At 31.0% G+C, this 14,516-nt stretch overlaps 2 protein-coding genes across 2 annotated transcripts in view; one reads left to right on the top strand and one right to left on the bottom strand.

The window, feature by feature from the left end:
• LOC114333525 (serine/threonine-protein kinase 26) overlaps positions 1 to 9,922 on the bottom strand; it is a 136,687-nt gene extending 126,765 nt beyond the window's left edge. Inside the window, exon 1 of the mRNA XM_050648127.1 lies at positions 9,488 to 9,922. Within this exon, the coding sequence (XP_050504084.1) occupies positions 9,488 to 9,502 (15 nt within the window). The 5' untranslated portion in view covers positions 9,503 to 9,922. The remainder of the gene's footprint in view (positions 1 to 9,487) is intronic.
• Positions 9,923 to 10,985: 1,063 nt separating this feature from the next.
• On the top strand, positions 10,986 to 14,071 carry LOC114327885 (pre-mRNA-splicing factor SPF27). The gene is made up of 2 exons (XM_028276602.2): positions 10,986 to 11,153; positions 13,418 to 14,071. Exons 1-2 carry the CDS (start codon positions 11,079 to 11,081, stop codon positions 14,003 to 14,005), a joined length of 663 nt encoding a protein of 220 aa, XP_028132403.1. The 5' UTR covers positions 10,986 to 11,078; the 3' UTR covers positions 14,006 to 14,071.
• Positions 14,072 to 14,516: the final 445 nt, after the last annotated feature.

Below are 14,516 nucleotides of genomic sequence, written 5' to 3'. Positions count from 1 at the left end.
TTTTAACCATATTTACACCCTTGAAAAAATTCAAAATAAGTTTCTCCGGATTTGTGCTTATAGATTAAACTTACTACTTGACCATACCACCGACTGTTCTGATTTATTAAGTCTTATCAACTTTAGATGTAGCACTAGAATTCTTAGAGACATGCCTGTATTTTCTATAAAACACTATCACACCAACTATGTCAAATTCTCTCCAATTAACAGGATTCAGACACTGGGAAATGACTTTAGTCAATCTTATGATCTGGTGGATACAAGATCTGTAAGATTTAAGCACTGCCTGACTGAGTATGTAAGGAATCGAAGACGAGTGACCTTTGCCTTGTGAGTCTTCATTTCATTTGATTTTAATTGTCAGAGATTTTCATTTTAATAATATTTTCAGGAAATTTAATTTACTTAAATTATAATCATTAGTTTAACAATATTTATTAATTATTTAATACTTAGTTTAGTATTTGTGTTATGGTTAGGATACTTTATTTTTGTTATTTGTAAAAATGGGGACATCCCATAATAAATAAATAAATAAATAAATAAATTATCAGTCTTAGCATTTTATATCGCTGTCCCTTCATTATGTGTCACAGATATTGTATTGTAACTTTCTTATTTTTATTGTGATTATTATTTCGTATTCTTTGCCTATTTCTCGCAATACTTCTATGTTTCATTTTCTTCTGTATCCTTACTATTCTAAGCAACCTCCTGTAACACCACATTTCAAATGACTGTAGCTTATTATAAGTTATTGCTTCAATGTCAAGTTTTTAAGTCCATATTGCAGTATCAAAAACAGGTAGCATCTCAGAGCTCGTAGTTCTAATCTAAGGTCTTTGTGGCAGGAAAGTGTTTTCCTTTTTTTTTAATTTGACATCAAGTAAATATGTAGCATTATATTAACCTCTGGTTGTGAGTTGTGGGTTATAACCTGGCAGGGTCGCCATGTTATGTTGCTACTGTTACGTTGGTAGATTGCCATGATAATCTTGCGGGGTTGAAATGTTGAGTTGAATCACTGACTCTAACTTTATAACTTTATTTACGATTTACAACATCAATCAACATAAGGTTACTAAGATGTTGTTTCGCGGGGTGGTCCTTTAGGACACCCTTCTCGCAGGACGGCTCACTAGCATAGTAACGATCTGAATAATAACAATACTATAATAATAATAATCTTATCAATCCCTCTGTGGGCTATTTATATCTCCTTATAATTTGGACTTTGAAAAGTAAAATTATATGTGAGTCTCTATGAGGTTACACAAACAAAACTGCATTAGTCAACCTTCGTTTTGTTTGCATATTTAGAAACAATATATTTTGTAACAACTGAAATTATTTAAAATTATATACATCTTTTGATACATATTATACAGTAAGGAGTTTTTTTCCCTTACTGTACAAGAACAACAAGAGTAAAATACAGGCAATAGAAATCAAATATCTGAGACAAGTTCGAAGGAGTTAGCAAAAGAGATAGACTAAGGAACATTCAAATAAGACAAGATTTGCCTGTCAACATTAGAATATATAAAAATTTAGTGGAGTCATCTTCAGAGAATGGAAAATACAAAACCAGTGAAAGAAATTTGGCAGGTAAAAATGCAAAGAAGAAAAAAGAAAGTTAGATCACAACAAATATAAAATAGAACCCTAGGAAACATTTCAGAAAAAAGGGGAACAAACAACATGGACAGAAGCAAGGATATTGGCCAGAAATAAGAAAGAAATGGTTAAATTTGTACATAATGTAAATATATAGTAGAATATTAGGTAAGTTTACAAATAAGATTAAGTTTGATATTAACATTGAATTGTATTTGTATTATAATGTATTGTTGCCCTACACCAGGGGTGACCAATTGGCAGACTGCTGTCCGCATCCGGACCGTGTGCTAGTTTTGTGCGGACCGCCATTAAATTCAGAATATACCTAGTGTTTGGCAATTTTGAAAATGTTTGGCCATGCAATTATGTAATATGTTTGGCTCAACTTATGTGTGCAAAGCCGCTTTATCAATAATGAACTTTATTAAAAATTGATACAGATCTCCGCTAACAGATGAATATCTCAACTCCCTAATGAGAATTAGTTGCACTAAACTCCAAACTTTAGACAGATTGTGCATAACAAAAATGTAATTTTTCTCTCTGATAATTTAATTTTGTAAAGAGTTTTTCCCCTTATTGTTATACATACTTACTATAATCATTAATTTTGAATTTAAGTAAACGGTAATTAAAATTGTCATGTGCGTTTTTTATATTCATTTCCTCTCTAATGTTAAGTGGGAGTACTTTTCAGCTGTGCATTTAATTAAAATAATTTTCAGATTTAAGTAATAAGTTTGCAACAAACAGCTTGCATTGAAACTAATGTAGAAAAGAGAACATGTTAATTACCATTTTGTACTATGATTATTTATTTTAAATTTCTCAGTTTCAATATCTGGATTTAAAGAAAGTTAATAACTATGTACAAAACTGAAGATGTCTAAAAACTTCATTAGCATTCAAAATATAAATTTCTAACTTTTAAAATATTCTCAGTTACAATTTACAATACTGCTGTGTTCAAAATATACTGATAATAACATCAAAACAATACACAATGAATTTATATATTTATTTACTGTACCAGGAAAGCTTTAAGTCTACAGTGACCAAAAAACAATCAAATATTATTAGTTTTCCTTTCCATATTAGTCCATGTGTGAGGCCACTTTCGTATGAAAAATGTTTCTGACTCTATTTTTTTGTGGATTCCTATTCAAAAATGTCTCCTCTAAATAAATCAGAAGGGTGCGGGACGAAACAATTTTTTTAAATAAATTCAAAATTACCTTTTTGCCTCGAAAAATGTGTTTTTAGGTTTCTTGGGTAATTTTAAACAAAAAAGGTCTCTTGTCATATTTCTGAAAAGTTGATAGTTTTCGAGTTATACCTAAGCGATTTAAAAACTGAAAAATGCGAAAATACGCATTTTTGATGCTTGAAAACTCTCAAGTTTTGATGAAATGACAGATCTTTTTTGTTTAAGGCTATGGGTACATAATTCGCAAATATTTTAAGTGTATCCCTACTTTTTCTGTCTTTACAAGGCAAATTACGCGTAGTAAAATTCACACTGGTATGGATATGTAAACATTACTAGAATGTCATTCTACTTGAAAATGTCATTATTAATTTCAAGAGATGGGTTTTGAATGTTCTTGGATAACTGTTATTTTTATAATTGGAAATTATTAATTCAGTTAATAAATGTGATAATTTTTTCACTAACTATGTATTCAGTGATTGTAATAATTTATTTGTACAACAAAGACTAATACTCAATCGAGAAAAGAGGAAAAATGTTGAAGTGATTTTTTAATAATATATTGTTATGGAACGCTTACAATTTTGAACATCTTTAACAACAAAATACTTGGATCACAGAATATATTATCCTGATGTATTCTCTGCTTGGATCTTCCACAAATAATACACAATAAATAACTTTTTATTAAGTTCACGTCTTAAATCAATTATTTATCAAATACACTATATTTCAATAATATTTAATCAATAACTCAACATATTCCCGATGCAATGTCAAATATTTAAAATTGTCACTGATTGTCAGTGTCTGACTGACAATATATGCTGACAAGGTGCCACTTCGGTATGCGGTCTACCGTCTAATATGTGGTCTACAGCAATTTAGCTGATTCGGCATGCAGTCTACGTACAAAAACAAATTAGAGAAACTATTACAAACATTACTATTTTATTATTACTAACAGCTTCACTGTTCAATTGGTAATTATACAAAGAGTCTACATTCTACCACATCCAATACTATTTTAATATTAAATATCATGCAACCGCAGTAAATATCGGTTTTTGCCTGAAAGGAGGAAGACCTAACCCTTCGGTCCAAACCCAACTTACGGGTATTAGAGTGAGAGAACCGCAGGGCAGGAGGTATTTGACCGCTGCGCGCAATCACAACCCACCCTTTTTATTATCACTAAACGGTCTTTTCAGCGTTTTAAATTAACACTCAAGGCCCATTTCGTTGATTCAAGTTTATATAGGCAACCCAAATTACACGCCGCTAATCCTCGGTTCGGGATTTAGACAGAATAACACGTGAAGTGTGAAGTAAAGCACAAGTATGACAAGTAAAGTAAAGTATAAATATAAATAATAAATAAAAAGTTTGTAATAGTTTCTCTAATTTGTTTTTGTACGTAGACTGCATGCCGAATCAGCTAAACTGCCGTAGATCACATATCAGACGGTAGACCGCATACCGAAGTAGCACCTGCTGACAATATTATATTCGGCTGAGTGCGTTGTAAGACAAAGATAGATTTGGAAAATATTACCATGGCATTGTGTTTATTTTTTTCGAATCCTGAAAAAACCAATAAATATTTTTGAAAAATTTAAACGCAGAATGAAAGACTAAATTATTACCGAGGGCCGAAAGTCCCTTAGAATAAATAAAAAGTTTATTTTGAATGATATATTTGAAATTAAAAATCACACTAAATTTTCTCTTAGTTTTTCACCCCTGTAACTTATTAAAATAAACATTATAGAAGTTCTCAGAGACTTTCGGCCCTCGCTAATAACGTGATCTTTCATTCTGCGTTTAAATTTTTCAAAAATACTTATTAGTTGTCTCAGGATTCGAAAAAAATGAATCCCCATTTGAATTGCATTGCAGCCGAAAATACGTACCGATTCTCTTAAGATGACCCAAAAATGCTAAAAACATTTTCGGGGGCAAAAAAGGTGATGTTTTGAATTTGTAAAAAAAAATTGTTAAAGAATTTCTGCCCAAAAATTTCGCCTGGTACCCTTCTGATTTGTTTATAGTGGATATTTTTTAACAAGAATCCACAAAGAAACCGAATCAGAACAACCAGACACACGCAGCATGAAATCTGGACCCCGTAAGTGTCATAGGTTTTAGAAACGGACCCTCAGGGAAACTAATTGGTGACCCCTGCCCTACACTACTATACTACTATTAGTGGAGTCAATGAAGGTTTTCACCTCCGATTTCGTTGAACCTCCTTCGATTTTCATGAAAATTGGTACGTATGTAGAGGATACCTCAAGAAACAAAGGTGACATGGTGCCAACTTGCGCTTTTACCCTGGGGGTGGATGCCACCCCTTCTCGGGGGTGGAAATTATTTTATTAAATATAATACCACTAATCGATAGAGAGACAAATTATAAGTAAAATTTGTTATATAAAGTTATTCCAATAAATCAATAGTTTTTGAGTTATTAAAGATCAAAAGTTTTGATTTTTCCTGAAAAAAATCCATGTTTTAAAGGAGTTTTTCATAAATAACTCAAAAACCATAAGTTTCTTCAAAAAAGTTGTTACCAAAATCGAAGATAATATAAAAATAAATAAGCTCCTTATTCGAAAAATCCTTTATTACATATACGAAGTGAGTTATATGCAATTGAATGTATATTTTTTTCCGCGAGTACTCAAATCTTAGTATTCAAGCTTAAATAACAGGAAAACGATGCACTTTGTTAAATAGAGATACTAAACATTTTAATAAAGTACTTAAAGGTAACTATCAAAAAGCTATATAAGAAGTCGATAGCATCAAAATTAAGCAAGTTATGATGGAAATAAGAGGACCCTTTCAGATTTTTTAGGGAAGAATGGAAAATGAAACCTACGTCATTTCCACAAATATTAAAATTTATAGTAACCCATTTAAAACTTTATTTATTTTAACATAAGTAATAACTTCAACAATTTTAACCGGTTTAGAATGCATATTTTTGAAAAAAAAATACGATTAAAAAAAATTAGAATTTTTCAAATTTTCGTGAATTTCATTTTCTTTTGATAATAACTCCAAAAATACTCGATATACTTAAAAAATGGTAGAGAACAAAATTTTAGTTTAAACTTTATTTAAGCTTTTTCTTTTTTTAATATTTTCTTACGATAAAAAATAACCGAGATAGAAACATTTAAAACGTAAATTTTACTGCGAGAACCATGTAACCGGGGCTCTTTCACCTTGTATTTAAAAAAAAAATAAAGGATTTACAAAATTATGTTTAATACAGTGTTATAGACCTTTTACTTAGTTTTGTAATAGTTTTTGGATAATTCTCATATTTTAAAAATTAACGGAGTTATTTAAAAAAAAAACCAATAACATTTTCTTTGAAAAAATTTTATAGCGGAGATTTTGTATGTATACAGGTTGTGGGAAGTCCAATTAGTCGTTTGTTGTAGGAGATATGAAAAAAGTTTATTTAGGTAAGATTGGGGCATAGATAATATCAGAATTTAAATACATTTCCAAATATACAGGGCCACCCATATTGACAGGGTGAAACAAAATTATCTTTTGTTTAATGGAACATATTTTTACATTTTTGGATTCTCCTCTATGTTTTATTTCTTAAAATATCAGGTTTTGTGATGTTATACGAAGTAGTTTAAAAGATAATTACGTTTTTTTTTCAAATTTCATAGTAATATTCACCCCCTGTATAATTGTAGTGATTTGACATCAGAAAATCAATTTATGTTCAAGTGATTTTTAATATAGTCTATTATTGTTAAAAAATATTAATCTAGCAAAACGTTTAATTTTAGGTAATACAGGGTTGGTCGAAACTGAATGAGTGTTTTCTCAAAGTTTGAGAGTATGAGTTTTCTCAAACGGAGCAGCCTGTAATGCCTGTAATGAGCATTGTAATGAAATGCTATTGTATGGCACTTTATTATTTCCCACCCTGCCAGTGAGAACTGAATTTATTTTTGAAATTCTTAACTTTATATCTTTAATTATTTTAAATATTGTAAACGATTAAAAAACAATCAAATTAAATTGAAATGAATAACCAGTGTATATCTTCCACATTTACTTCATATTTAACGTAGCCTGTACCATAACATTGCACAGATTATTATCCCTGTATAGCAACGATATACCATGAATGTGAATTCATACTTGAGAAATGTCCTATATCCAGTCTCACAAAAAAAGGGATTCCTCAAACATAATATATATGCAGACAAAATCAGCCAAAGTGATTTGCGATATCTAATGAAAGGTATGTTCCGTTTGTTTGTAGAATTATATTTAATTAGATTTGCTTTAATTACTAAAATAAATAAATTTTCAATTATATTTTATGTATTTGTGGAAAAGGAAACCTAGCATTAGTGGCCACATTTCTATAACAGCAAATTGTTTTCTATTTTTAGTGGCCGTTGTTGACAGGTTTTACTGTACCAATAATATTTTATTAAATTATGAAACATTATTTAAATAAAAAATTTATAAACTTGATAAAATAAAGTTTGCTTAGAATTTACTCCTCTATCTAATTATGGGGTTATTTTTAATAAAATAGTGTTCACCCATGAGAAGGGGTAACATCCACCCCCAGGATAAAAGCGCAAGTTGGTACCACATCACTTTTGTTTCTTGAGGTATGCTCTAACTACTTACCAATTTTCATGAAAATTGATGGAGGTTCAACGAAATTAGGGGTGAAAACCTAGTGACTGCCTTTTTGGAAATATAAAAGAATAATTTTTTTTCGTGATTGTCAATTTGCTAATTTTCTGATTTTTGGTTGCTATAAGGTTTGAAAAATTAATAAAAATTATAAATCATGCACATAAATGTAAAAAAATATTTATTTTACTTAAACAAACGAGATTGCTTGAGCCAGAATGCTGAAATCTGCATGTTAATCATTAAAAAAAAGGTGGATTTCACCCCTAAAATGCAGAAAGCGCAACTTGGTGCCATATTACTTTTGTTTTTTGAGGTATCCTCTAACTACTCAACAATTTTCATGAAAATCGATGAAAGTTCAAAGAAATCGTGGGTGAAAACATTCAGTGACTACACTTTCAGAAATATAGAAGAATAAGGTTTTCGTGATTTTCGACTTGTTAATTTTCGGATTTTTGGTTGCTAGAAGGTTTGAAAATTAAAAAAAAATGTAATTCATGCACATAAATATAAAAAAAAATATTTATTTTTCTTAATTAAACGAGATTACTTGCGCCATAATGCGGAAATCTGCATTTTTTACAATTTAAAAAGTAGGGGTGTATTGCACTCGTAAAAGGCAAAAGAGCAAGTTGATGCTATATAACTTTTATTTGTTGAGGTATCCTCTAACTACTTACCGATTTTCATGAAAATCGATGAAGGTTCAACGAAATAGGAAGTGAAAACTTACAGTGACTGCACTTTCAGAAATCTAAAAAATAATTTTTAAAAAAGGGGTGTATTTCACCCCTAAAATGCAAAAAGCGCAAGTTGGCACTATGTCACCTTTGTTCCTTCAGGTATCCTTTAACCACTCACCAATTTTTATGAAAATCGATGGAGGTTCAACGAAATCCGAGGTAATAACTCATATCCACCTTCATTGACTCCACTATATGTGGTAACAGGGTTTTTGAATATATTTAGGTGTAATGTTAATATATAGGGTATAATCTTGCCAGTAGAGGTGTTTCACTTACTTAGTATATAAGTATAATTAAAGTACTTAACAGAAATTTGTAGAACATAAAATTTATGAACTGATATAGCCTTATCTTCAGTCCAAACCACTTATGGTGACAATAGGAATGGTTTCATCCTTATCAAATTTGATAATAATAAAAATATACTTATACATAAAAATCATAAAGTATGCAAATATGTAGTTATGTTTAGAAAATATATATAGTAAAAAACAAAGGAACCAATTGAAATGAAACGAAAACAATGTAAGAGGGTGTAACAAATGAAATAAAATGTAAATGAGTTACATGCCAACATATTTTATTATTTTCAAAAGTTTCGAAACCGGTAGAGGTGCTTGTTGCACTCTCTGATTGGACTAGAATATGGTGCAGCTGTATTTTCGTTTTGCAACGAAATTGAAAATGGTTATTCATTTTTGATATTTTATTATGTTTGTATTGTATCATACTTAAGTTGTATTGATAATTTTGACCATAACAGTGTAATATTGTCTTTATCAAACTTATAAAGTAATATAGCTAAGCAAATAAGGTAAAATACAGTTGCTTTCTTTAAATGCCAACATATTTTGTTTGTATTGTACTGTACTTTATTTGTATTACACTTTGACCATAACAATTTAATATTGTCATTGTCATTATCAAAACTGTAATGCAAAATATTGGAGAGTTCTATATTTTTATGGAAAAAATATTAACCTAGATAAACTCCCAAGCATAATCTGAATCCCGCCTTATTAACTCACACAATCCTAATATTTAATTACTTTGGAGAATATAATTCATATAATATGTAAATGAACAAAAACATTAAAGTAGGGCATACTTAAAAGAACAAGATCAAGTTAAATACAGAAAAGGTTACAGTAACTAAATGTTATGTACACAAAATGAGTGACACGCATCTAGGAAATCATAAATTATTACTTACCTCATTAAAGGCCATATCTGAAGGTAGGTAGAGCACTAGTTCGATGGCCTTTCACCCAAAGGTGTCAACAAAATGGATTTTCCTTAAGAAATATTTACCGAAAAAATTAAATCACTTTTATTACAGTCAACAAACATCACTCAAGAGATTCTAATTTCTACACGATCCATTTGGTAAAAGATCCGTTTGTAAACAAAAAAATTTGCATTCCTCAGGTGAGCTTGACGAACACACCTTTGAACTAATTACGCGACAAATCAATCACACTATTTTTAACTTGGAATGGACCGATATTAATACGACAAATACTCTAAATATTAAATAATAGGAATTATGTCGATTTCACTTCTCTTCAGAAACATCTGACATTTTACACATAACACTTGTCAGAAGAAGCCATATGCATTTTTGCATTGTGACATGACAAGACAACATGACATACTGTGATTGACATAACTGGACATAGACATAACAGTAATCTTGTATGAATCAAGGATGACGTCCTTTCATTTAAAATGTAATGTCAAAAAAAATGATTTGTTTTTTTAGTGCTAAAAATTTGTATTTTGAAATTTTAGCTTGATATTTTCAATTTTCTATTTGTTTCAGAATAAACGCATGTCTTCTTCGGCTGTCATTCCCACAAATATTTTAAGAATTCGCAAAATTAAATTCCGACAGAGGGCGCTCAAAAATTCAAAGATGGACGATAACTCTAGGAAAACAATTAATTTTGTCATTATACCTCATAGTTCTAAAACGTTAAATTAAAATCATTTACACAAGTGTTTTGCCAAATTAACCTCTAAGTTTTGCCACTAAGACATTTTATAGGTTAAAGACGACTCAAAATTATGTTTCATCTGTATGCATTCATTAAAATTTGATGCTAACTTCTAATTTGTTTTTACCTTTTTTTCATAAAAAAAATCTGGTCCCCCGATAATCACACAGCGTTTTAAAAATTATTAATCTATCTTACAATTTCTCATTTTGTTTTTAATTTAGTTAATGGGTTCACTACAATTTATTTTACACCAAGAAATAACAATTTTTAATTAAATAAAAACTGGAAACTTAATTGTGTTCTGAAAAATATGAGGTGGTCAGAATATTTTGCATAATAATGTACATTCTATGTATAGAATATACACTACATTTTATTTATTTATTTAATTTTGCAGTCGTCTTAAGTTTAATAAAAACGTTAAATTAACAAAATGTGTGATTTGGCATTGGTTAGTTTACGTCATTGCGTAGAGTATAATAGGAATGAATACTGAGGAACACTGCAATAGTTTTTTTAAGTCGAAATCATTGCTAATTACAACATAAACTGACCGCAAATATGTACACAAATTAATGACAAAGTCAATGCTTTCCTAGAGTTGATGCTTTTCAAATTCGCCACCAGGCGTCGCCCACTTTGCGGCTGATGGACAGTAGAACCAAGGACACTTGCAAATAGGGTAAAAGAAGAAATAGGTTATGGTTATATTCTGTTCTGTTGTCAAAGTCAAAAGTCATTTGAATATCTGAACATTTAAATAAATAATAAACATTACCTTTATTTTGTTTTAAACTTGTAATAATGGCTGGGGAAGTAATAGTTGATGCTTTGCCATATATAGATCAAGGTTATGATGAGCCAGGAGTTAGAGAAGCGGTATGAATTTAATTTTTTTTTATATATATACTGACAAATATTTCAACAAATCCTTCTGCTTCTTGATTGGCTTTACAACTCGGGGTGAGTCTTCGCCGCATCCACTATAGCCCTCCATCTTCTACGATCTTGTGCTTCCATTTCCCATTATTGTACCCCAATCTAGGAGAAATCAGCCTCATCATCCTTGGATCTTTTTCTGGGAGGGCTTTACCAGTGGCGACGCGTGACTTGTTCTAAAGTGTTACCAAAACCAGATGCAAAAAATCTTATTTAAAAAAATGAAAATATGGCTAAATGTATATATAGCTTCAATAATATCATTTTGTATATCACTTGAAATTCTCGAAAAAAGTCAATGTTTCTAGATGTTGGCAAAATTTTTGATCTTTTTTGGCAATTAATGTTAACAATTCCCTGTAATTGCCTCGATTGTCAGAGTCGTCGCCCTCAAAATGACCACGAAACGCTAATTCTTGTTTGGCCAAAAAACATATGGTATTTATTATGAGTGTGATATACCTATCTATTTTTTAACAAACTTATTATGTTAAGCAATATTTGCTTTAAAAGCTTGGTTAAGAGAACTTTCGATTCTTGTTTTGCCAAACTGAATCAAATTGGGTATATATCTTACATGTAGGTAACGGAGACTGGTAACAGAGTATAATAAAGTGCAACTGTGTCACATAAACTCGCCAATATTTTCTTGTGCCTACAAGTAGTTGGCTATTTACTGAATTAGGTACTATTAACACATAAGTCATATAATAATATATTTCTATTGGTGAAAATATTGCTAAATGGAATTATTGATCGTCATAAAATATTTATTTGCAAGATTTTTAACTGTCACTAATGGTAACAGTGGTTACATGGACGCTTCGCCAGTGGGGCTTACTGATCTTCTACCGTCTGGTCTCTCAAAACACACTGTCTATAATACTCTGATTTCCTCTGGGACCATACAAGTATTACGTAACGCAGGTTGGGGGTCAATAATCTTCAAAAATTGCATTACGTAATAGTTAAATGCCCTTTACAATGTGTTACATTAGAGAGGCAGGGGTCAAAAATCGCATTATGTAATAATACTTGAACGCTCCCTCTGATCTTACCACATGGCTTGCCCATCTTAATATCTGATTAGCAATATATATGTCTGACAATGTTTTCAGTACCATAGAGTCACACATTTAGCATTGCGGCGCCTTCTCCACTCTCCAGTCAATTGATCTCTTTGAAGGCCAAAAATCATGCTGAGAACTTTCCTTTCAAATACCAGTAGCTTATTTCTGTAGTGGTGTGGCCAAACTTGATTATCCGATTTTTGCCAAAATGAGATTATTGGCTTGATATGTTTTTTAGTAACATTTCTTTAAGTTGGTACAGCTTGGTGTGTCTATGATGAAGGTAAAACCGTTAAAAATGATAATGACAATATATGATACATCCGTTGTGGTACCTACTTATTAGGTAGGGCAGAACTTGATATGTAACTTGATTTCTTGTGTTGAAAAGTGAAATACTTTTCGTCTTTGGTTGACAAAACATGATATGTATCCTGTATTTGTGTGTATTGTGAAGAAAATCAATAAAAAGGTATTCATTAAACAATTATCTAATACCAGTTAATAAATTTTATACACCAGTAATGTGTCAAGTTGAAAATCACATTGGAAACTCAATTTGAAAATTACAAGAATTTGGAGGGTCTTTCAAACTTTCAAAATGCTTTATTGAAAAAGTAGGCTAGATGGATATATTAACTTTTGCCAAAACGCTACAGATTTATTTCCTGCTGATGTAGAGTCCATGTTTCAATTCCATATGTAACAACTGGGCGAATAATTGACATGTACAGTCTTAATTTAGATTTTCTTTTTAGCAGCTTAGATCTTAATAACGATGATAGGGAGTATAATTACCCTCATCTATCCGTGTTGTACTCCTTCGAAGTTGTCATTAATAGTTGTTATGTTTCGCTTAACTCTTGGTTTTGGATTTTTGGTTACTAGTATGTATTTCGTCTTCTCTTCATGTATTGGAAGGCCCAGACTACCTGTTTCTTCCTCGAGTTGTGAAAACACCTCTCTCACGTCTCTTGTAGAATGAGTGACTGCATCTAGATCATCAGCAAAGACCAACAATAGTTTTGATCCTCGATTCAAAAATCCCCTGTCAGCTCAGATGGTATTTTACTTATTGCATATTCATATTCATATTTACAAATCCTAATCATCATAATTTTAAATATGTTGTAGGCTTTTGCTATGGTGGAAGAAGAGTGTAGAAGATTTAGGCCAACCAAAAACTACCTGGAACATCTTCCTCCACTTAACATATCATCTTTTGAAACTCCTATTATGCACAATGAGTTCGAAAGGTTGCAGAATCGATTACCTATGGAAACCTTGTCTATGAAACGTTATGAACTTCCACCACCTCCAAGTGGAAAACTAAATGAAGTGGGTGCCTGGAATGAATGTGTAGACAACTCACAAGCTCAGCTAGAACATCAAGCTGTTAGAATTTTAAACCTGCATCTTATGTTAGACTACTGTTGTCCTGCGTGGCAAAGATATTTACAAACTTTAAGTGATTTAGAAAAGATGTCTTCAAAAAAATTGGCTGACCTAAGACAACAGTTACAAGAAGTAAATTGGCAGAGAAAATCACTACAGACTAAAGGTGGTGATCAACTGAAGGCTCTAGAGACTAAATGGGTAGCTTTGGTATCTCATAATTATGAAATTGAGCAAGCTTGCGTTTTGGCAGAAGAATACATTGCACAAGTTAAACAGAATCCCAGCATTTTGAAGTATGGACAGACCCAAGAAGCTTCTGCTTAATTAGTATAAAACAAAATAGTTTTAAATTTTATATGTAAATATAAATAAATAAATTTTTCAAGAAAATTATTCTGTATACTGAATTTAATGTGGCCAGAATGAGATAGCGTAGTCAGGGAAGGATGGAAGAAAATCGCCATCTTTCGTAAACAAAAAAATTGATAGTGGTCGTCAGGGTTGCCAGATTGGTGTATTTTCCCACAATTTTGGAGTAATTTGAAAGTGTCTAGGGGAATTTTTCTAAGCAGAAATGGTTGGTGGATTTTTTTGGAGGGACAATTGAATGCTATGCTGGAACAACGTTGTAACTACCAATAGTTTCAAATGTGGGTGCTCCATAGAAAAACGTACTGTATCTGCAAAATAATGTACTACCGACTGTGGTGAATATTGCAAGACTTTACTTTATGCATCCTTTACCCTATCATATTATGCTCATAAAGATTCCTTTTAGTGGAGTCACTGAAGGTGGATATGAGCTATTACATCCGATTTCGTTCAACCTCCATCG

The sequence above is a fragment of the Diabrotica virgifera genome, chromosome 4 (genome assembly GCF_917563875.1).
Source record: "Diabrotica virgifera virgifera chromosome 4, PGI_DIABVI_V3a".
NCBI lineage: Eukaryota > Metazoa > Arthropoda > Insecta > Coleoptera > Chrysomelidae > Diabrotica > Diabrotica virgifera.
The sequence above is the reverse complement of the archived record's forward strand: the minus strand, read 5'-3'. Positions and strand labels throughout refer to the sequence as shown.